At 30.9% G+C, this 24,818-nt stretch overlaps 1 protein-coding gene across 4 annotated transcripts in view; it reads left to right on the forward strand.

Annotated features, from left to right (window-relative positions):
* The window catches only part of PH4alphaEFB (prolyl 4-hydroxylase subunit alpha-1), a 282,808-nt gene that overhangs the window by 125,600 nt on the left and 132,390 nt on the right, over window positions 1-24,818 (forward strand). Inside the window, exons 1-2 of one of the 4 annotated variants that reach the window (XM_015333470.2) lie at window positions 6,972-7,054; window positions 7,218-7,290. The exons of 2 other annotated variants lie outside the window; for them this stretch is intronic. In XM_015333470.2, coding sequence (XP_015188956.1) covers window positions 7,288-7,290 — 3 coding nt within the window. In that variant the 5' untranslated portion in view covers window positions 6,972-7,054; window positions 7,218-7,287. Of the gene's footprint in view, window positions 1-6,971; window positions 7,055-7,217; window positions 7,291-24,818 lie in introns of those variants that run through there. One more of the 4 variants, XM_089174548.1, reaches the window with a different exon arrangement.

The following is a 24,818-nucleotide window of genomic DNA, read 5'->3' on the forward strand; positions in this document are numbered from 1 at the left end:
CTTATTCTATCTCTTTCCCACTTTTAGTACACGTCTATAAATCGAGAGAATGTCAGATTGAGCGCGTGAATAATTCGCCGAGCTTTTCAAGACGCCTGTCGTACGGTATACACCTTAAAAAGCTTTCAGAGGTGACGTCAGTTCGTTTCACGACGACGACGACGACGACGCCACGAATAAATCCGAATACATTCGTGTAAGGATTATATAATGCGCCGAAGGATTTTACCTAACGTTAATATAAATTATATATAATGACGTAACATTTTTTTACTTCTACCTTTTTTCTTTCAATGTTTTGAATTAATCAAGAGTGATGAAAATATTTTGATAAAACATGTTGAAATATATTAAAAATTATTTATATGTTAGAATTATTTTGTGAAATTAGAGTGGATTCATTAAATTATTATTTAAACTCTAAAATAACTCTACTAGCCTATTTAAAATACGAAAAAAACAGAATTACATATTTCAACTAGGTATTATATGAATTTACAAGAGGCCAGAAATAAAGTTATGAAATGGAAATTTAATCCGTAGATTAAATCCGATATAACAACACGATTAACATACTTGCTTTTCAAAACAGTAAATTAAACGTAGAATTAGCAAAAGACCGTCTTACAACTAGTTTACACGATAATTAATTAGTTTTTTTCACTAAAGTGGTTACATTTTACTATCTTTTGTTATATTGCGTATGTTACATATGTGTGCAAACATTCACACAAAATTAATGATAAGTGTATACAATGAAATCACTGATTTTGCAATTTTTATCATCGGTTTCACTGGTAAAAAGAAAATTATGCAGTTATTCGGTAAAAAAAAACAAAATAAATCTGTCATCAGTGAAGCATGTATTGTAATAATATGATTTTTAGACGATTCGATTGTCTTATTGGTGGGTGCAGCATTGATATTTCGCCATGTTCGATTATTCAAATAAACAAGGATATTTGTACGTATATATTCTTTTGCTCGTATCATAAATATGTATATGTATATGCAACTTACATATATGCGTGTATGTATAGATGTGTACATATTTACTTATTCCTATGTACATATGGATTATATGTGTATTTGTGTATATTTAAATATTCTTTTTTATCCACGATTGATCAGACAACAAATGTGTTGATAGCAAATTTGAAATAGAACAATTGTCAGCACAATTTTATCCTGTGCAATTCGAAACATCACATTTATTGTTCATTCTTCTGTTTCCCTTCTACTTTCTCGATAGCAATGCTTTTTTTTTAAGCTACAGTATATATACCTACATGTTTATATAGTACACATTAATGTGTAACACATTATAAAACGAAATCATGCGATTATTTTTAATTAAATACAAATGTAATTGACAGAGGATAAAAAGAAAGAAAAATAATATGACAAGAATTAGGTCAGAATGTGACATACATATGTTTTATATGATAAAATTATTCCCCGAAAAAAAATGATTCTTTAGGTAAGAAAAGAATGGGAGGTCTTTTCGATAGAATAAAAGAAAAGTCTCTCTATTTTTCTCTTTCTCTCTCTCTCTCTCTCTCTCTCTCTCTCTCTCTCTATCCTTTTCTTCTTTTAACCTATCCAGTCCACTGAACGTTCGTTTTGTTCGTGTTCTTCGTTTTTAGTGGGAGGAAGGTTTTACTTGGGCGCCTTAACCGGCCTGAGTTTCCTGTCGACAAATCACTCTTTCCTCTGCAGCTCGGCAGATAAAGAGAAAGAAAGGAATAAAGAAAGAAAGAAAGAAAGAATGAAAGAAAGAGAAGGTAAATTCGAGGGTTGAAAAAAATGTTCCGGAATCTACATCGATTTGTTACGCGGACAGTCCACCTTTTCGTTATGAGGTGGTACTCGGTTTACGCATTAATCCTACGGAATGAAAAAAAGCCGTGCAAACAACGTTTCAACGATGCTAGAGCACCAAGTCATTTTTTTCCTTTCACACTTCTTTTATTTTCTTTCCTATTCGATATTCTGCTTTCCTCTTTATCTATTACTCGTTCTCGTATCGTACAATACGATTGGGTATGACACGCAAGCTTGTGATTAAGCGAACCTTTATTTCATTAGCTCTGATTTCGAATTATTGTTTATAGTTGAGATATAACATGCTTCTTTTATATGGAATCAAGAAAAAAATAAAGAGATTATTACGATTAATTATAATACTTGAACAGTATTGCAATAATATTGTATACAGTCAAACGTTGATACGTATTTTGATATAAACAAGACGATTATTACTATCTACGCTTATGATGTGTTAGCGAATTGTGATAGAAAATTATTTAAAATGTTACTATATTGATGGATGTTACCCTGTCGTTGAAAATACGTGAAAATGTATTTTGGATAAATCACTAATTGCATTTTCGCGTTACGTACGTCAGCGAATTTTAATGAAATTAACCTGCGAATATCACAAATGCGTAACGTTCCAGTTAACGTTCAACGAGATCAACTTTCAACTATTATTAATGAGTATAATACAAAATAATCATTATTAAAAGACTTCAATGAAAAAGAACAATCTTGGTTCACGATGAAATTCTAAAATAATGTCGAAACGTTTTGCATCCTACTACGATAGAGGGTTGGTAGGTACTAGGAAACACGCGAATAGGTAATTAAGTAAAATTTTCATTCATTACCTTTTGTCACGAACTTTTCATTAAGCGTGACTCGCTCTAGCAGGCACGTCTCTCTTTGCAGTCGTCCACTTCACACCCTCCCTTCACCCTTGCCTTACTACTCCCTCTCGACACTTTATTATACAGTATTCACTAATTTCACTTCCGTTTTGGTTCGGTCCAATTCTCTCACACTGTGTTTCCTTTCGTTAGAAGCACGTTTATCTTTTCAACGTGAGCATCTCATCTACACATACAAACACACACACACACACTTATATATATAGCGTTCATTTGTGAAATCTATTAATTCGTGAAATAATCAGCTATTACATAAAATAATTAATGTGATCAATCACAGTATTAAAAATAAGACAAAATTGCATATTTCAACAAGATAATATATGAATTTGCATGAGCAGACAAAAGTTAAGGTACGAAATTGAAATTTGATCCGTAGATTAGTTACGATAGAAAAGCAAGACTAATAGAACATTGGTTTTCAAAGTACACGTAGAAATAAGAACGGATAAATACGATCATTATTGTAGAAAGAAAAGCACATTTTAATGAAGGATTAAATTTCAATCGTATACTTTAGTTACTCTCTTCTAGTGAATTCATATATATAATCTCCTTATTTTCTAGAACTATTATTTTTAATGTATAATAAAATTCTTTTCATATTCATCCCAAAATATATTTAGTTATTTTGCATAAAACCTACGATTTTTAACGGATTCATTGAATTATACAATTTAATACTATATATACAAATATACGCATACATATATATGCATATTATGCACATATACAAACACACATATCGCGTGTGTGTTTTCTAATACCGTTTAATTTATCATCTTATTTATATTAGATAAAATGTTTTATATTCACTTTTTTAACGATACTCTAATTAATATTATTTAAATAATAAATCGAGGTAAATGTGTATTTCGTCTTAAATACAATGCTAATATATACACGTATGTACATATATATACATATATCACTCGCCAGCAGTATGCACACTCCTGTATATATGCATATCATTTGCATATTAACAAAACACGTACACGTATACATATGCCAAATAAATTTGATATTTTTTCTAATATCATTTATTTCTCGACGTTTAAAAAAGACTGACAATGAGTATGAAAATACCAACGTAATGTACTAGACGAAAGGTGAAGATATATCAAGTATACTACTTCTCAGTTTGTAGGATTTAATTTCTTCTATTTCAGCATCCGATAAAAATGATATCTTGTAATTATATATTAATTACTGTATACATATTTATATCTTCATTTCTTTCGTTCACAGCCACTTATACATATTCTAACAGTATATATTATTATTATTATTATTATTATTATTATTAATTGTGGCATTATATAGGAACTCGAAAGTTCATATAATATATGTATGTATATAAGTATTATTCTTATGTACGTATATACGTAAATAGAATACATATACTTATACATGACATAGAAAAGTTTCGGGTTTCGTTGAACGCATTTTGTCGAGAGACCCGCAGGTGGTAAAGGACCGAGGGTTGTATGCCACGAAAGACTTTGTGAAACTCGTAAGAAATTAAACTTTCTTTCGCAAACTCTCTCTTCTCATCCTCTTTTGGCAGTCGTAGTTTCAAAGCTCGCTCTTTACTCGTCTTTTATTCTCTTTCTCTTTTCTTTCTCTCTCTCTCTCTCTCTCTCTCTCTCTTGTCTCTTCTGCCTCTTACTTCAGTTTCCTTTAAAGATCTTCATAGCAGGAATATTGTGGTTATGCGCTGGAATAAATACTTATAAACGATATTTGTAAAGGAAACGTGTTAGTGTGGAAGTTATGATTGTTAAATCACTCGACGTTTTAATATGTAGTATCATGAATGTTCAATTGTCTATAATATAAATTATTGTTTGTTTTTTTTTTTTTTTTAATACTGTACATTTTGTTGTTGTTATTATTAAGATTTCTACTTACGTTAGAATAAAATTGATATATACATATTGCATATTGATAATACATATTTAATCTGTCATATGTTCAATAATATTTCAGTGTTATATTTTGATCTTAATTAGATTGATTTCAAATCAATTATTATTCTTAATAACGGACAATTGTACATATGGTGAACATTTAATCAATATACTATATCAATGTTTGCTTATAATACATACTTTATAAGTATTATGAATAGACAGAAATTCAATGGCTACCGAAAAGTGGGTCTTTTAGATATTATAATGAAATGAAAAATGACAATGGAATGGGCGTAATGACAAAGTTCGTCATACGGTAACTCATCCCGCTATTTCATTGCGCTCAGATTGATTTGGCTGAGGGCAAGTGCAAAAGCGTGGCAGCAAACAAGGGCTAATAACGGAACGAATAGAACCACAAGAGTGCGACGTGATGCGTACAAATAACTGAGCGAGAGAAACAGGAAGCTTTAAGAGAAACATTGAATGAATAAGAGAGAGAGAGAGAGAAGTAGGTAGGAGGAAAGGGTGAAGGAGAGAAGGAGAGAAAATGTTAAGGGGGAATTCTCGGAAGCGAGATGGAAAACGTGACCGCATACGCAGAAATGAGGACGAGTGAGATGGAATGAGAACAAGCGAGAGAGGAAAAGAGATAAAACGATGATACGTGTCACCACAGTGATTCGATGTAACGAGATTATCTTTATTTTGATATTATCTTTTTTCTTTTTTTGTCTTTTGGTAGGTATGCTTGGATGTTTTTCCAAGCGTATAAAACACAACATGAAATTATATATAATACTTTTCTTTCAATATTTTATATCTCATTTCGATTGAAAAGTTGTATCATATTTATGCATACGTTATTACAAACTACCCCTTATTGAGTTTTTTTTTTTTTCATTTCATATCTTTTGTAAAGAATTTTTTGTTGTCCCTTCATAGAATTTGTCTTTTCTATTTTGTTGTTGTTGTATGCATATACTTTACATAAAGATAACATCGTTTGTTTTTCAAGTAGGTAATACTCGATGTAGATGGAAGCAATCTTCCCCGAAAACGTGTCGTGTACAAAGTTTACGAATAACCGAGAGTGTGTGAGAGAGAACTCGATGAGTTTCTTCCTGCCAGTTGCTCGACAAAACTTTCTCGCAGTCTAAAAGCTGCTGCTAAATGCACAATTAACACTTCGCCGCGAATTCCGGAAAGTACAACAGTTATAGTGCAATAGGAAGGGGTGTAGAGGAAATAAGGCGGTAGGAATATGGCAGACAGATTGCATTTCCTTGAATTTTGTTTTTTCTCCTTACGAGACATTCGCGGTAAGGAGGTAAAGAAGTGCTCTTTAAGCACGATACATTCGTAAGCTTTGAAGATTAGCTTCATCGTATTCCTCAAAGTCTTTCTTAAGAGTTACATCTTTCTAATTACGAAGATTAAATAAAACTAAGTGAAAAGAGTAAACGTGATAAGGAACTTGGAAATGTTCATGGAAATTCGACCAACTTTCTTCTTACTTTCTTATTCATTTTATTTTTCTTACTAATTTATGTCACCTTCCAAAAATAAATAATCTTCAAAGTCTTATTTTTTCTTCGTATATCTCTCTTTATCCGGTATATTCCACTGATGCATTGCACAATTGTACAAACTTTTAATTGATTTTTCTTTTAAAACCCAACAACATGTTCTTTTCCAACTATCGCTTAAGATAACCGAATTCTTCAAATTCTTAGAAGAGAGTTAGCTCTTACAGTTAGATCTTTTGATCGTATGCGTTAGAAAAGTCTTTACAAGAACTCCATTAAGTTTTAGCTTAACGAAAAACGATGCCTTTTTACGATACAAAAAATCTATCAAACTAGTCTAAATGAAAGACAATAAGTATCCAAATATTTTTAAAATAAGTCGATACTTGTAATGTTAAAACAACACAATGAAATTATTTCATAAATTTACACATATTTAAAAAACTACTCTGTATATCGCTCGAAACTGTATTCGTCCACATAAGAGCGAAATATACTGCCGAAATACAGAATCCCTGGATAAGAAGAAAAAAAAAGGGAAGAAAATTAAAAAAAAAAAAAAATAGAGAGAAAGAGAAAGAGAAGAGTAGAAGGGTACAAAGAGAAGAGAGAGAGAGAGAGAGAGATACGAGTGTCGCTGAGAAGTAGAACGACAGAGAAAGAAAGAAAGAATGAGTGGGAGGATGAGTGTTTGAAGCGAGCGGGAAACGTTGAGCCAATCGGAGAGTCGTTCGGTGCAGACTGCACAGTGGGGGCTGCGCAACGTGTCTTACGGAGCAGTTGATAACTGAACGCGTTCAACGCAGCATCCGTTTTCGGTTTCGCGCTCAGTCGGCTGCCGGAGTTCGTACAGCGTGTTCTATCATCTGGCATCTTTTTATAGGTTCGTAATATAAATAAAGTTATCGTTCAATTAAACCGAATGTTCTTTCTTTTTGTTTATTTATATATTCGATCGAGTGATCGAGATTATTCATAAAAAAAAAAAATTAATATTACAAGTGTTCGGTAAAGAGTTAAAAGAATATTTGAACATTTCTGAGAAGTGCAGTTCCCGATTGGTTGGTTTGAGCTGCTATCAAACACGTCAACTTTGTTTTCCTGTTTGGTGTTTTTATGGTAAGTTTTATTTTATTTTTTATTTTTTTTAAATTATTTTTCAATACATTTCAATACTTTACTTTCTTTCAGATATTAGAGTTTTTTTTCTAACGTAGGCAGACGTGTTCTCGATATTTTTAGCGTTGGCGGTGGATACGCGTGTTGTGTGCCGTAGCTCGGAAACCGGGAGTCCAGTTTTATGGCGCGATTACGAGGTTTCTATTTTTGTTCGTGTTGCAGTGGGTCGAGCCAGACTGACGTCGCCGGCGGCGTCATGTCAACGTTTGAAGTACTGAAAAACGTCTTCTTTGAATGAACGAACACATGCTTACTTTTTTTTCTCCCCCATTCTCTATGTGTCTGTATATATGTATATATATTGTTAGTTTGATAAGAAATTCCATCGAAATAACGAGAAGGATAGTTCACGTTTTATCGGTTCGCTAAAAGATTAGAATAAACGAGCGTGTTACACTTTCACAATTATACAATAAAATAATAACAAGTGTTATTTGATTAGTCATTATCATCGTTCTAGTTTTACTATTTCATGAAACTTCTTTAATTACGATTTTAATCTGTTATATAGAAATCATTTATTTTACTTTCTTTTTCTATTATAATATAATATTAATGATCAAATATTGAAAGTTTATTAAATTACAGTAATTATGTTAAATGTAAATAATATTTTTATAATTTAAAATATATATTAGAATTTTTTGCATACGAAAGATCATAGAAGTCATACAAATTTTGATAAGATAGAAATATAAAATAATTCGATTAAAGTTTAGTTTTTAATGATCATAAACGTTGTAAAAAAGGGTCAAGTTATAGAATGCTGTCTTAATGAAAGATTTCCACTGTACAAAAGCCCCATAGCCTTTGACCTGTTCGAAACGAGGAAGATTACTGAGGTCAGTGCACGAAAGGAGTCACTACCGGTTAGACGTCTGAAGTTGTCGTTGGAATGGTTGAAGGGTGGGGGAAAGGGACAAGGAAAGGGACAAGGAAAGGGAGAAGGGAGAGAGAGAGAAAGGTGTGTGTGTGTGTATGTGTGCGTTAATCACAGAAGGTCGACTTTTGGGGCTTTCGTGCTGGCGGCAATGTGGGTTGAATTGCTTTTGGAATTCTAGAACGTGTGTCTTCAAAGAAACGAGTTTGCGTTAACTCACTTACGATAATGTATTATGTCACTTAGTTTAAGTAATGGAAACGGAACAACTCAAATGACCAAATATAAAGTACATATGAGATCAAAGGAAATTATTTGAATAGTCTTAAAAGAATGTTCAATTTTCTTACTTATACGTTTATAATACGTTATTATAGTAATTTTAGAACTATTTTAACATCAAAATGATCATGTTATTTCGATAATATATTATATTTTTTGTTTCATATTAATTATGTATTACTTACAGATAATATTTCAACGATAATGGAGATCATTTATTTCTAATTAATTAAATAAAATGGTATACCATGTAAATATATAAAAATAATATATTACGCATGCCATTTCTTATTTTAGCAATGATAAATATATAATGTGTACATTATGAAATAATCTATCTAATCCGATTAGATATAAAAAGACAAATGGTTAAAATGTGAATCTTTGTGAAAAATTTTGAGAAATTTTAAGAGCTCTTTTAAAAGCTACATTTTCATATACAATATATATATATATATATATATATATATATATATATATATATATATATATATAAACATAAAAAATAGTTCTCACTTCTGACAGAGGAAATGTAAGTAATGTATCTTTAGCGAACAGCAACGAAGTTTGTTTGAAAGTCCCTACGGACAGCTTGGCCCTCATTGTCTTCGAAAACAAGCGTCTCTGCTCGTGTATCAAGAGAACTGGAGCAAGAGATACGAGTTTGTTTAGTCGCTTTTTCATTCTCTCTTTCTCTATCTCTTTTTCTTCTTTCTCTTACGACTTTACGATATATTTTTTCTGTTATATTTGTTTACTTTTATTTCTTCTTTTCTTATATTCGAATAAAAGAAGTTTTCTCATACTTTTTCTCGAGATATTGTTTTAATAAGTTTATAAAATATTTTTGAAGATAATATTCTATCGATATAATAACCATAATATATTTAGAAAAAAATATTCTTACATGTCATACTATTCCTTCTCCTTCACACATGATGAAAATAAAATGTTCGTGAAAAACGGACAAAATTCAATACGATATCTCTCTTTTAATCGCGTAAGCTTCGATCAAGTAGTTACGGTGTCATGGAGCACTACTTGAGTATCTCTCGTGGGATTTGAGACGAGAGAGAGCACTTCGAAGGTACTTTACGAGTCCCCGACAGTGTCGTTCGCATTAAAAGGAAGAAAAAAAAAAGTGAATCGTCACTTAAACTGGTTAGGACGATTCGTCATCTCGCTTTCTCGCAAGTTAAGCAAGCGATAAACGCGGACGTTGACCGAGTTAAAACGTGCTCTGCTCTGCTCTGCTCTCTCTATCTTTCTCTCGTATTTCGATCATCGTATTTCGATGTCACATCTTTAAATTTATATTTAAATAATGCACTTTATTTCTAACCAAGATGCACATTTTTTGATCTATTGGTCTCCGTTTCGATATAATATTATTTACTTCTAACGAAAATCTCGTATAGTGTCGTTTTTTTTGTTTTCTAACTCTTTCTTTTTATTTTTTTTATTTATTTTTTTTTTTTTTAGTAAACTAATTCGATCTGGCATATATGCTTTTATGTTATAAATGTATATGTCGTGTATCTTCAAAAATATGACTTGTTGAAGCGCCAAAGAGAAAAAGTTTATACACAATGCGTATATCGTGGTCAATGGTAACCAAAACCCCTGTCAAATATTTTGCAAACATTCCTTTTTTTATTTTTTTTTATTCTTGTTTTTTTATTTTCTTTCTCTTTTTTTATTTACAGTTATCCTATATTTTATCGACATCACATACAATACGAGTTACAGACAAAAAAACCAAGCACGGTTAGGTAGTTTTTAGTTATTAAATTGAACGTGTATTATTATTTCGTTTATACATTTCATGCGAATGTAATATTACAATTTTTCTCTTAAATGAAAAGAGGTATCTTTTTTACAAAGTTGATAATTGTTATGCTATTGATTCGTTCTTTTCATTTAAATCGAAATATGTATTTTGTTTTACGTATTTCTATTTTTACGTATATAAATTTTACTTAAAAGTAATATCTTTGAATAAATAATTAATAATAAATTATATATATATACTTGCAACGTTTTTATTTAAAAAATAATAAAAAGCAAAATCTTCAAAATGAAGTACAACCAAATTTTATTATACATATTTTCAACATATTTTCAAAAACCCGCAAAAGTATTGAATAAGATTAAACTAGAAATATATAAATTGACACACATTACTTGTATTCAATTATCTAACATTAATTAATTAATTAATTAATTAATATACACTAAAGACTATCAATATTGAAATATATATAATCAATTAATTACTTATTATCATTTGATGAGTTAAATATTAACATTTATCTTTAATGTGTAATAATAATTTATCATACGTATAATTACATGAAAAAAAAATGAAGCTCATGTAAACAGTTAGTTAGAAGTGTAACGTAATACTTAAGAGATTGATACAACGAACAAAAAAATGGATGATTGCTATTATGACAGGACACGGGTCGTTAACCAGATGTGCGTGTAATTGACTACCAGCTACGTGTACGTGGAGCTAGCACCTCCATGTTAAAGAGAGAGAGAGAGAGAGAGAGAGAGAGAGAAAGAGAAAGAGAAAGGGAAAGAGTGATACAGATGCGTCGTTGCATCTTCTTGCGTGCAACTAGTTTCATATTAGATTATCAAACAATGGATAACCTTGAAAGAGATAGACTAACATAGTCAAGATACAAAGCTTTTCTCTTTCTTTCTCATTTTCTCTCTCTCTCTCTCCCTTTCTTTTTTTTTTTTTTTAATTTGTTCTTTTGCATTATTTACTTCATCCATCCCACGTGCATGTTCACTCGAGCTACACTTATTCGCTTTCGCCCACCTTTTACCGCAAGTTTTCATTGGACCTTATTTAATCGCTGTCGTAACGTAGGGAAATCGATTACGTCCGTCCTTTGACTCTCTACGTTAAACCATTCGTGTTCATACATATGTATTTTAAAAGAAGACACTTTGTCGATATATCGTTTAAGTATGACTATATTTTAAAGCTTGTCGTAGGTCGTTGATGTGTACTTTTAAAAATATTTTTTAATATATATATTTCGTAGAGATGCGTAGTTACATAGTTGAATTTATCTTTTATATAAAAAGAAAAAAAAGTAAAAAGAAATATAAAAGGAAAGGATACTTTATTTTAAAAGTAATATTAGCGAGTTAGTTGATATTTTATACAACATCGTGATAATAAAAACGGATAACGAATTTTTTTCTTACATAAATTTTGGTTTCAGAGATAATTCTACAGTTAAATTATATTACGAAAATAGGAATTAATATTATTTTAAATTATTAATTATTATTTTCATTGTAAACTAACTAATTTTTGTAATAACTAATCATTACGTAAATAAAGTTTTCATTTGACATAAATTAGAAGAATTTTAGTAGCCCATTTTTTCAATGAGAGAAAGGTTAAGACGAAAAGAAACTTCGGAGAGCTTTGTTTAAATTTAATTCCTTAAAAATGGGGAAATAAATCGAATGGTAAAGACAGAGTTGGCATTTTGTTTGGTTATTTTCTTCGAAAGCTTTCTCGCTATATCATTTTATACGAGTTTGTTCTTCTTTACCCTTGTTGGAAAAAAAAAAGGAGGGTTGGTGATGGTTCACGTGGCTTGCACGTGCCGTTCTTACTTTTTATCAACTGTCTTTTCCATTATCTTTTATATTATTTCTCTCTTTTAAATGTCTTTTCTTTACCTTTTAGCATTTTGGCAGCAACCCTACGGAATTATTTTCGTGCTACCGTTAAAATCTAACCGAGTAGAGATCTCAGGCCTCTTAAAGTGAATCTCATTAGGGGGAAAGGCGTTACTTAGTTTGCACTGTTCATTACCAGCTAGCATTGAATAATCCACGGACTTAAGCGAGTATTAATAAGTATACGGGAATAAATTGCTTAAGGGACTTGCGTTAGATATCTCACTCTCTTTCTCTCTCTCTCTCTCTCTCTCTCTCTCTCTCTCTTCCTCTGTCTCTCTCACTCTCTATTTCTCTACATATCTCTTGTCTTCTTCCTTGATTTAATTTCTAGTTTAACTCTTACCGCGAACGATGGTCCATTATCATGCAAAGCTGCTTTGTGCTGCTGATGAAATTATAGGAATTCTATGTTACCGCGATATTTCCTAATATTCTTGTCTAGACGTGGTGTCAATTATTATGTTAAGGTTTTCCATTATTACTCATGACATCTACTCTTAGATAATTAGGATATAATATACTGTGTGTGTTGTGCGTATGTTGAGTTTTAAATTTTTAATTAAGTTATTAATCGATGTTTTTAATTTTCTTTTTTATTCGTATATTTTTTATGTATAACAGATATATATATATATATACATTTTACGGGCTCGAGTCATTTCTCACACTTATTCAAATACTACCAAAAGCAGTTGCATTTTGTGTGATAGGTATTTGTTATTAATATTTGTCACGTTGATACGTTGTATATTTTTTAACATATACATTTACACCTTGTCGTTTATGATGATTAAATTACGATGGGTAATCGGTGTAAAAAAAAAAAAACAAAAAAAAAGAAATCAGTATTCCCAGGTGTTCTCGTCGATCAGGAAAAAGGGCGTACATACGTCCCTTTTCTTATTTGATTTTAACTATCCACCAAATTTACGAGGACCCTTTTCGCGCGAGTAGGAAGTCGATGAAGGGTGAAAGGGATGATTCGGGGCACGTGTTTTCTACGCGACGAGAATAAATGATTGGATTTGCCATTTCGTGGAGAATTTAAATGTGTTTTCTTAAACGCGTTGTTTTTGTAAAGTTTATTTGCGTGTTTAACGATGAGATAACAAAAACAAACAAAAATAAGTCAATGGAAACAATGGAATAATCATTGATCGAATCTTATTTTAATCTTTCCAAATGTATTTTCTTTTTTTCATTTTTTATTTTGAGTAAGGGTTAGTTTGGTAGTATATGATCTAGATGGGCATAGCTATTCCAAATGGTTTTTTTTTTTTTTTCGTGAGTAGAAACGTACACGACAAATCTACAAAGGCAGTACATACTCGTCTGACCAAGGTGAAAGGTCGTAAAAGAGTCGAGATGAAAGGCAACACGCTAAAGTTAAACGTTTCTCTTTTATAATTTGACAGGAATACCTTTCCGACAAATATTCCGGTGGACATTTTAATTAACGTGGAATTTATACCTATACGATGTTTTTTTTGTAGTAAAATTTTTCTTGTATTAAAAAAAAAGAAAAAAGAAAATACTAATATTGTATTACGGATTATATTTAATAAATGAAATCAAATGTTAAATTGATAAGAAATGATTGACAAAAAAGAAAAAATAGGGTAGACATTAATTTTTTGCTGAAAATATTAGTCTCGATAAAATCTTGATACTTGAATTTGTTGGCTGAAGAAAAATAATATTTTATTGCACGTGTACGTGTATACGAAACAATGGTGGTATTTTCTATAAAGCATTTTAACCGAATATTTTCGCTGTATATTTCCGACAATGATGATCGCTAAAAGCGCAGTCCATTAAAAGTTTTGTAATCTCTCGAAACCGAAACGCTCACGAATACTCGGTGTATCGCTAATTGACATTGTTGTCTATTAAGCACGAGCACACGAGCACGCATTATTCCTTCCTAAGAGTTCCCTTAGACTTGAATCGACTAATGGCTAACAATCGAAATTATACCGATCGTATAATTGTTGACTAATTACAATACATCTACTACCATCTAATCGTTCACTAATGTATATATCGTTAAAGTGGTATATTATTCAGTTAATACGTGAAATAATTAGGCAATAATTTTGTGAAAATACCAAATACAAAATGAATGTTATAATAAACTTTTTTTTTTTGAAATTAATCGCTTTGTGAAATAATTAAAAGTAAAATTCGGTTCGTATTTTTATAGTTCTTTAAACTCCCTTTTGCCATATTGATTTTATAATAATCCTATTATAAATGTGTTACTTTTCATTGATTCTTTTAATATTTAACGTGTATATACGCATATATAATTGAAATATTCAAATTTCATTCCTCAATAAGCTAATTTTGTAAATATACTCCAATAATAGGAAAAACATTGACCGATTAGCATTTTTATTAAAACAGTTGGACCTTTTTAGGAAAATGTTTTTATTGATGATAATTCGAAGACGGTTACTTCGATGAAAAGAGACTGAGTGTTTACAAAACGTTTAATAATATTCGAACGATGATCGAAGCAACATGTGTCGCAAAGTTTTTTTAATTATTTTATAAAAATAATTGCATATGCTATATCTCCTAATTAAATATATTACACGTATACATAATTATCTCATTAAATATTATGTTTTATATATGTAGAAGATTTAAAATATTGTTTCGAATTTGATAATTAAAAATTTATCATAATTTTATATAATTGTATGTACTCGTATTTCGTTAATTCATATATTACATAATTAAAGTATGTAATTTTGCTCTTTTTTTTCTTTTTCAATATTTTAATTGGTCTAGTTGGTTTAATTGAATATTTTACGAATTAACATTTTTCACGTTTTAAAGATGACACGTATGTTACATATATTTATGTTTAACGTCAGTCTTTTATTTTTACATTTTTCATAATATAATTTATCGATGTAACACTTTTTCCAAAAAAAAAAAAGATACGTTTCAATATAAATTAAATTACATTTATGCGTTTTACCATTTATACATTTTGTTCGTAATTTTGTTTATTTCGAATCAAGTGCGTAAACACGTGAAAAATTTCAAAGCTTTTTACAAGAATCAATTTTTGAAATTCTCCAAAATTCACTCACTTTCTCTCTCTCTCTCTCTCTCTCTCGAACGAGAATATTGGGCCAGATAGATTGTTAGTAGAAAAGACGGATGTGCTATATCTATAACGAAGACGAAGTACTATAGTTTAGTAGGTTTTCCAGTTTTCCTCTTTTACGCTATCGGTCTTCTTCCTTCCCCTATTCCCCTCTCCCCACTCTTCCAAATGGTGTATCCGTGTCGTTCATTCTCTCGCTAGTAACATCTCTTATTTTGCATTTAAAACGAAAATTAAACACAGTTCGCGCTGACAGAGTAGAGGATGCTTTTCATTACACTCGCACGCTGTAACATCTGGTTGAACTTAAGGATTTTTTTTTTTTTTTTTTTTTTAATATTTTTTCCCTCCCTCATTTAACTCCTTTCGCATATTGTTGCTCAAAGAATTAAAATACATTTTTTGAAAGTATTATCGCGTTAAACAGACGTTATTATAAATTGTTGAAATAAATCTTTTTTTGTTATTTTTTATTTTGTCGAATACATATATGTATATGTATATTACAAAAGTTGATTAATTTGTAAAAAATCTATGCCAAATAAAAATTTTTCAACTCGATCGTTTCTGTTTTTAAAAACGCTTTCGAATGATTTCCGAAAAAAAAAAAAGAAAAATATAAAAGCGTCGAATTTATCCGTATTGTTTTTGTAACTACCACCTACACCCGGTAGTATCTAGAGTTTTTATCGATTCCCTCCCCTCTCCCCTCTCCTCATGGCGTTTCCAATATAATGAAGCAATAGTCGTCGTTTTATTGGATCGTTGACGGAAACGAACGTAAATCTCAACGTTCTCGCCGATAAATTTGCATATCTGCGATAATCACTTTCGTGATATTTCGTAGCTATACGAACGAATGTGGGGTGGGATCAGGGGAGAGGGTAGGAGGAGGACTAGCAGGAGGGCTAGGGGTTGTTTTAATTAGCGCCATGGCACACATTTTTCAGGTTTTTATTTTATTTCTTTTTTTTTTTTCACGAGAAGATAAGCTAAAACGGAGAATGAACGAGAACTGAAAGGAAAACAAAAAAAAAAGGGTTTGAAGAGTTTCTAAACGTATAGACCTATGGAATTGAATGGCTCTTACAATAAAATGTAAAATTCATGAAAAAAAAAAGAAAAAAAGTAAATTTGAAACATCTTTTTAACTACTGCAGTAGTCGTAGTATTCTTTTTCGAATAATATTTCGGAGAAAAAAGAAAAATAAAAGTATTGAGAGAATAAAATGTTAGGATGTATAGAAAGATAGAGAGAGAGGAAAAAAGAAAAAAGGAATAAGATGAAAATTAGAGGAGAAACGAAGTTGTCCTTGCTTTTGTTAAGGATCGTTGTGGTGGACGAGTAATGAATGGAACGAGCCTTAATCAGCAGCAAAAGGCCGTCGGACACTTGCTTGCTCGGCGAATACTACAGCCTTTCATGCTTTATCATTAGTCTCTCCGTCTGAGGTTTAGGGTAGCTTTTAATGAGACGTGCCATAGTTTGTTCTTGATATTCACACAGCGATGTTTTTAAATATGTGAATTATTATTACTCTAGAAAAGGTGGGATGGATTTTCTTTTTTTTTCCTTTTTTTCCTTTTTTTTCCTTTTTTTCTTTCTATCTTTCTTTCTTTATTTATTTATTTCTTTACTCGACTCTTTCTGCCTGTAGTATTTTCTGATTTTAAATCCGTTGTCTTGATATTATTCCTATTGTTCTTCGAACGTCATTACATTTTCTATATTTATGTGGTTTGATATTTAAAATAAATTGATAGAAATGTTAATAATGTAATAATTATGTTTAATATCAATTGTATAATACTGTAATTCACTTTTTCCTGTTATTTGTATTATGTCGAATAAAGAAATGCCAAATGTCTAAATTAATATTCGTAACGATAAAATAATTTTATTTAATTATTGTTAATTTTCAATATTATTCTAGAAATATGATTTATATGAATTTTAATAACACTCGTACAATTCATTTGTAATGAAAATATTATTTGTGTAATAATAATTATCGTACATCGTACACAAAGTATACATTTATTACGAATCAAGAAACTAATAATATTTGAATGAAATTATTACCAAAGAATTTAAAGAGAGATTTTTTATTACGTTATTTTTAAATTCTTAATATACTTATAAAATATAATTATATATTAATATTACTTGAACATTTGTAACTAATTCAAAAGAAACTTTCAAGAAAAATCTATGAGGAAAAATGTATTAATCGATATTCTTTTTGATATTCCATCAAAACGTATTACATTTCGATTTATGTAATACACATACTGACACTGATAAATAGTAACTTCAAGGATCAAAAGGAACTTGTGAGAAATAAATGCGACCGATCGGAAATTTAATCGGATCGAAAAATGTATATCCAACTTTGCTGACTTTTGACGTATTTTCTATGTACAAACACATGCACCCACACACACACATATATATATACTAGGATCAAACTTTCAGAATGTGTGTGCTTGTGTGTATACATCATGTATCAACGCACAAATACACCATGTGTGGTTTATATATATATGGGAAACGAGCATCACTCGGCACGTTGTAAACCCGAGTGACGTGGTTTTGAAACGTAACTCCCACCCAATCTTCTCTTTCCCGTCTTTCGTTGGAATTCGTAGCATCCTTCGTTCTGTCTCGTTCGGTTTAGTATGGCTCCCATGAGAAAGAGAAAGAAAAATAAAGAAAGACAGAAGGGGGATATAGGCTCTGCGAGCACTCGAGCAAGAATTCGATACTCCGAGTACTTGAAATCGCAACGCACATCATCCCTCTCCCATCTTCTTCCCCTTTTCTATTTATCTTCTCATGTTTTCCTCTCCCTCTTTCCCTTTTTTCTTCAAGTACTATATATATATATGTACCTTCATTTGAAGAAGAGAAAACGAGTTGTCTCTTTTTCAAAGATATACTTTCTTTCGCAAGCTTTTTAAAGCTTTCCCTTTTCTCCTAACACCCTCACCCCTCGCCTTCCACCCGTCGTGTTGTCCCATACCCTGCCAAGATTGTCTCCGTTTGGACTTAGGAAGTGTTTTCCTTGTCTACCCACCTCTCACACCCCTCTAAGAATTTCCTAAAACCTGTGAGAGATCGAGAATGCTAGAAAATAAATTCGATGTTTTAGGACGAAGGGGGAAAAAAAGAGAAAAGAAAAAAAGAGATAGGATTTACGACGATTTTGTTTATTTTTTTTATTTATTTATTTATTTATTTATTTATTTATTTCAGTATTTTTGGTCCTTTTTGTTTCCTTTCTTCTTACTTACTTTTTATTCTTTTCTTATTCAGTTTGACTAGAGAGATAAAACTTTTTGGATAACCCATGAGAAATACTTGTTTATAAGCATTCGGGGTTATTTGTTAAAAAAAGAAATGGAAAAGGAAAGAAGAAAGAAGAAAGAAGAAAGAAGAAAGAAGAAAATGAAAGAGAGTTAGAAAGCGTCGAAGCGAATATTCGCGAGAGGGGAAACATTTTGATCGATGGTATTTCTCGAAGTTTCAGAACGTATGTAGTAAAGAATTATGTGTGAGTGTGTCTACATAGGCGTGTGTGTGTGTGTGTGTGTGTGTGTATGAATATGTGTATGCATGCAAAAGGAGGGAACAACTTTCGAATATGTTCTGCTGTACAATCTGGTCGAATAAAATGGAAAATTTCTCTCCATTCAGTTGCTGGAAAAAAGGTAATAATAATAATAATTACTATTTAATAAAAGTACGAATCAGAAAATGGTTTTATAATTATACATAAATTATTATTAATAATAAACTACGTTGTGAACAAGAGGACGAATAAAAATGGTTCATTACTTTGTAGTCTTATTGCGAGAGATTACAAAAAAGAAAAAAGGAAAAAAAAATAAACAAAAAATCGAAAAATTCCTTTGATATGATTAACGTTCATGCACACCCCCGAATGATTGAATTTGAACAAAGGATGGACGAGAAATGAGAGATAGAATCTCCCCCTCCTTCTCTTGCATCTTTCTTCAATCGAAAGCAAATGAAATTGAAATGCACGATTACAAAACAATTATTTTTAATTAGACACGATCGAAATACTTCAAAGGATGTGATGAGCATCGAAAACCATACGAAACGGTTCGTTCAGTACGAACAAATTAATCGTGGCCTTCCATTTCACTGCATAACGTATATTCGCATTCACGTACACATACGTACTCCCTAATGTTTTTTCACAGTCATAAAACACGGGTATTATATACTTGTACAATAGACATTGTTCATGTGTTCATTTATATTTTTCTATTCGCAATTTTATATATTTATATGCATATAACTACTACGATTTGATTACACATGACACATGCATATGCATTCGTATAATTTACTTTCGCATATTCACTCGTGTAGAAATATATTATTACTTATAATATGATAGTATTACATTTATATATATTAAATAGAATCTATAATTTATTTATATTCATAATTTATATTTTAAAATATATACATATATATGCGCGCGTTTCTAAAGATGCATATACAATTGTTTGTTCATTCATTGTCAAACAACATACGTATACATACTTACTCGTAGAATTATCATGTATGTGCATGTTTTAGTTGTACAATACGCTCATTTTACAAACACCAAACATTTTCAGGATAATCCTCCTAATTGTTATTATAGTGATTTTCATCAAGGAAAATACGTTTTGGATGGTCGAAGGATAATATTGCATTACGATATAGTATTAGGATTTCCATTCGTGTAAATGTCAGTCATCCAATGTTAAGAATTAAAGGATCTCTAGGAGAATGCAAGGAAGGAAGAAAGGATAGCTAGAGAATTATTGCTGATTGTTGCAGGTGGTGCAGATGTCGGAGGGTTGTACTGACTATATGCCATATAATACTTGACAGAAACATAACGTAGGTGTATTACTACCACGCGACCGAATATACACTTGCAATAACCACACTCTGCGAAGTCAGACTTGTTATTTCAACGATGCGACACGCTCCAAACGTGTGCCGATTTTCCACCTATCTGAAATTTTGTGTCTACCTACATTGTTATGCCCAAACATATTTGTTTCTGTTTATGTACTACGATTAAAGTTCTTACGGTGGGTTTTTTTTTTTGTTAATTACCATAAATAATGAATTTTTTAAATACAGATAGAATTTGGAAATTTTTAATGTCAGAATGAAATGAATAAAGTAAATTGAATAATAATTGAAAATGATTATAGAACAACATCATCGGGTATGTATGACATAGACATTTTATACAAATAAATAAAAAAAAAATAACAAATAATAATTTAACGATTAAAATTTCTAGAATTGTAAATGTAATTTATTAAAAATTAACTAGTCTCAATAATTTGTTATTTCGATGCAACAATTAACAGGGTATACCTTTATTTGCAGCAGTAATCATAAAAATTGTTCCCTCGTTCACGAAGGTGTGAAGATAATTGTTTCGCGATTAACTCAAAAGTTGTAAAATTTGTGAGTCATTAGAAAAGTTCTAGTAATTGTTTAATTAATAAGAAGGGTCTGTCGTTAGAATGATCGATAAGATTACGCCTTGGAAGAAAATGAAATTTTGTTGGAACGAATTCGTGACATGTTGAATTACGTCTTATCACGATTCGGCTTAAATTTCTTTTTTTCCTCGAATATTTAATTAATCGTTCGTGATTTCTTTGGCATAATAAATATCGTCAATGTAAAAAAAGTTTAAGATTAATTTACATATTTTTCATGAATAATTATATCTGTACCTTTATATTTTTTAATTATGCTATATTATTTCTATTTAACATTAACACCTAGAGAACAACGGGTATATAAAATATTGAGATATGACATTTTCATCTCATGAAATGATACTCGTTTATTGCGTAGTGGAAATTAAAAGCATGGACAGAGGAATGAACACCAAATCCACCCACACACATACACATATACTATTTATACATGTATAAATATCGCATATACATATAACATTTTAGAGTGTAACGAAGAATGAGTAAAAGTACGGAAAAATGAGGATGAAAAACGTGGTATTTTCGGGCAACCATCTTTCTCTTACTTTCTCTCTTTCTCTTTTTTTTCTCGTTGCATATTCAATGCGATAGCACGTACTAACGTGCATATATATATATACGTATATCTATATGTATATGTATATCTGACGCAGCGAACTAGTAAAAAGAAGATGAGAGAAAGAAATGCATACTAGCCGTTTCTTTCTGACGTACGATCCTAGAAACAAGGGGAGGATAGGGGGGAGGGTGGTTCGTAAAAGCAAAACGAAAAGTGGGAACAGGGGGATGATTCAGGAAACTGGCATTATGAAAGTACCGCGAGAAGGCGGAAAGTGAGATTAAACCACGATGAAGTGGATTCCCCTGACTTTTTTTTTTTTTCGTTGAGAGAGAAATTGAAGAACTCCAACTGTCGACTCCGACGAATTTTTATTTTAAAACTAGAACACTATGTAATGTACCGTATCATTTTTATAATATATATACATATGTGTGCGTGTGTGTGTGCATACGTCTGTTTGCATAGTGATATTGGAAAAGATTTTTGTAATGAGTGTAAATGAAACGTATATGTGGTTGAAATTTTTTTTATTAATTTCATTCGTTTGCGGTCAACGTTAGATAATTTTTTTCTCGTCGAAGCTTTTCTTTCCCTTTTTTTCTTGTTTTTTTTTTTTTTTTTTTTTTTTTAAGCGTAAAAAACCGTTCGTATTCGATGGCTCTCGAAATGTGCAAAATCTTTTACTGGATCGAAAAAGAGGATGTAAGAGGAAGTGAAAATATTTGGACAAAAATGGGTGACTATTGTTAATCCTCTTTCGGCAAAGCAGAAATTCATTTCGTGAAAACAACGAGCTCTGTGTGTGTGTGTGTGTGTGTTTGTATACGAATCGTTTTACTAATTGATCATTTCAATCTCTCTCTTTCTCTTGTTCGTTTTGGTTTTTTTCTTTTTTATCTATATTTTCTTCTTCTCTTGGTTTTAAACGATTATGAGTCTTTAGAACGATTACAGAGAGAGAGAGAGAGAAAGAGAGAAAGAAAAACGAATAAATTTGGCAAAGTTTGAAACTCACTAAATTGAGTTAGAGGTAGGGGTATCTTCAATTCATTGTCTTTTAAAACACACCCTGTTACTTTAAAGAGAAGAAAAGCGGCCAGATCGAATAATTGTGAAATTCATGAGGTGTGCTGTATCGAAGTGAAAGAAAAAGAAAGAAAAAGAAAGAAAGAAAAAGAAAGAAAGAAAAAGAAAGAAATAAAGAAAGAAAATCTTTTCTTCATTCGTGTGTTGTTCTCTCAAGTCGTTGTTGTTCCCCTTTAGAAGGAAAAGTCAGGTAAGAATAAGTGCTTCTTCAGCTATTTAACTGATTGTGTATTCGAATTCTTAAATCAACCGTGTTGCATTTCTTTTCACCTTCGTTTTTTCACTTTTTATTTGAATATTTCTTTTATTCGTCTTCTCTTCAAAGATCGATCAACAAGTTATCGTTTCTCTCATCTGAATTAAATCGATTTATATACATTTAAAATATCATCGTGTTATTAAATTTCTTTTTATTACTCACAGACACGTTTTGCTTCGAATATATATATATATATATATATATATATATTACTTTTTTTCTTTTTACGACAAATTACTAATAAAAAATAAAAAAGGAAAGAGATTAAAAGTTTGGCAAAGTTTAGAAAAATTGTAATAGAAATTACTCTCCACTTTGGTCGAATTCATTAGTTTGACCAAGTTGTAGCTATGAATATAGGGGTGGAAAAAAAATAGAAAGAAAGAATAGAGTGAAAGAGAGAGAGAGAGAGAGAGAGAGAGAGAGGGACCTTTGGCAAGAAGACGAGACGGGGCTTATGGTAGAATTTCCCACTCTCTTATTCTATATCAGAGACACAAAGCAGGGTTTTAGCAAAGGTACGTTCAAGCAATGGTGGTACAGTTACTACGTACCTGTACTCGCTCGAATTAATCGCAGTAATCGTTGGTAGAAGGAGAAGAGAGCCAAAATTTCCATAATTCTCACAATTCGTTTCTCTACTGGCCCTACCCTCCTCTGATGCTACGAGTTACTACGAAAGAGAAAAGAGAGAAAGAGAGAGAGAGAGAGAGAGAGAGAGAGAGAGAGAGAGAGCAATAGAGTGGTGGGCACATCGTGATGGCAGAGGTATTCGCCTCTCGGCTCTCTTTCATCTCCAGTTTCGCGGCAAAATGCAAATGGTCGGTCGCATTGTTCTGAATACAGAACTACCATGGACCACTGCTGGTGCTTCTGTTGTTGTTGGTTCGAACGTACCCTGAAATATCGAAATATCATCCTTTCTTTCGATTCTATCTCTTCCTTCTCTCTCTCTCTCTCTCTTTTCCTCTCGAACTCAGGTATCTTTTGTTTTCATGAATTTTTACGATCGGAGCATAACTAATCCTTTTGTACGAACAATAACCAAAAAATTTTTTTTTTTTTATTCCTTTTCATATTTATATATATATATATATATATAGGTGTCAGAGATTTTTTTTTTTCATATAAACGTTGTGATTTTATTTTATGATAAAAATAAAAAAAAAATAAATTTCATATAAACATAAATCATTTAAAGATTTATTCTAAAATTATAATTTATATGACGTCAATTCTAAAACTGTTGAAATGTATTGTTTGAGTAAAAAATAATTTTGTTAAAATAAATTTAAATATAACACATTTTTATCTTTACTTTTCTATCGAGAATATTACAGTACAGGATTTGTATAGAAATATATCTAGTCACCCTATGTATACCATTTTTAATAAAAAAGAATTAAAAAAAAAAAATATCTAAAAAATATAGTTGGAAGATAGTTGTAGTAAAGATGGGTAGAAAGGTTTAGGAGAAAAGGGGTTGCTTTCGATTGGAGTTTTGCCGTATAGGAATTAGCTGTGAAAAATGGCCTTGGCAGATCGTTGTTAATAACCGGCGCCAGCACTAAAATCAGATTTAACGCATTCCGTAAGCACCTAAATCAAGAGGGATTTCTGCTACGAGAGTCGGGACGTCGATGGTCCAGCATCACCAACAGCACCAACAGCCATTCGAGGGGGTTGGTTACCTTCGCACTCTCGAGTCCTCTAACGCTACTCGTTAATAGAGATATCGGTATATTTTAATGTGGTTGTGTAAATATATATCTATATATACAATATATATATATATGTTTACATTGGGTAATTCACACGCTTTATCTCTTCTCTAAATATTTTTCAGAAATAAATTTTTATTCTTATAGAAAAATTTCCTATACACGCGTTTGTGTGTGTGTGTGTGTCTCGTTTCGTATAAAAATATGAATATCCTGTTATTTTAGCAATAATTATATCAAACGATTATTAATTGTTAAACCTAATTCATAATTTTAATCATTTTATATAT

Source organism: Polistes dominula, unplaced genomic scaffold (assembly GCF_049000335.1).
Source record: "Polistes dominula isolate Pdom_NZ unplaced genomic scaffold, Pdom_raw_medaka contig_68, whole genome shotgun sequence".
NCBI classification, from domain to species: Eukaryota; Metazoa; Arthropoda; class Insecta; order Hymenoptera; family Vespidae; genus Polistes; species Polistes dominula.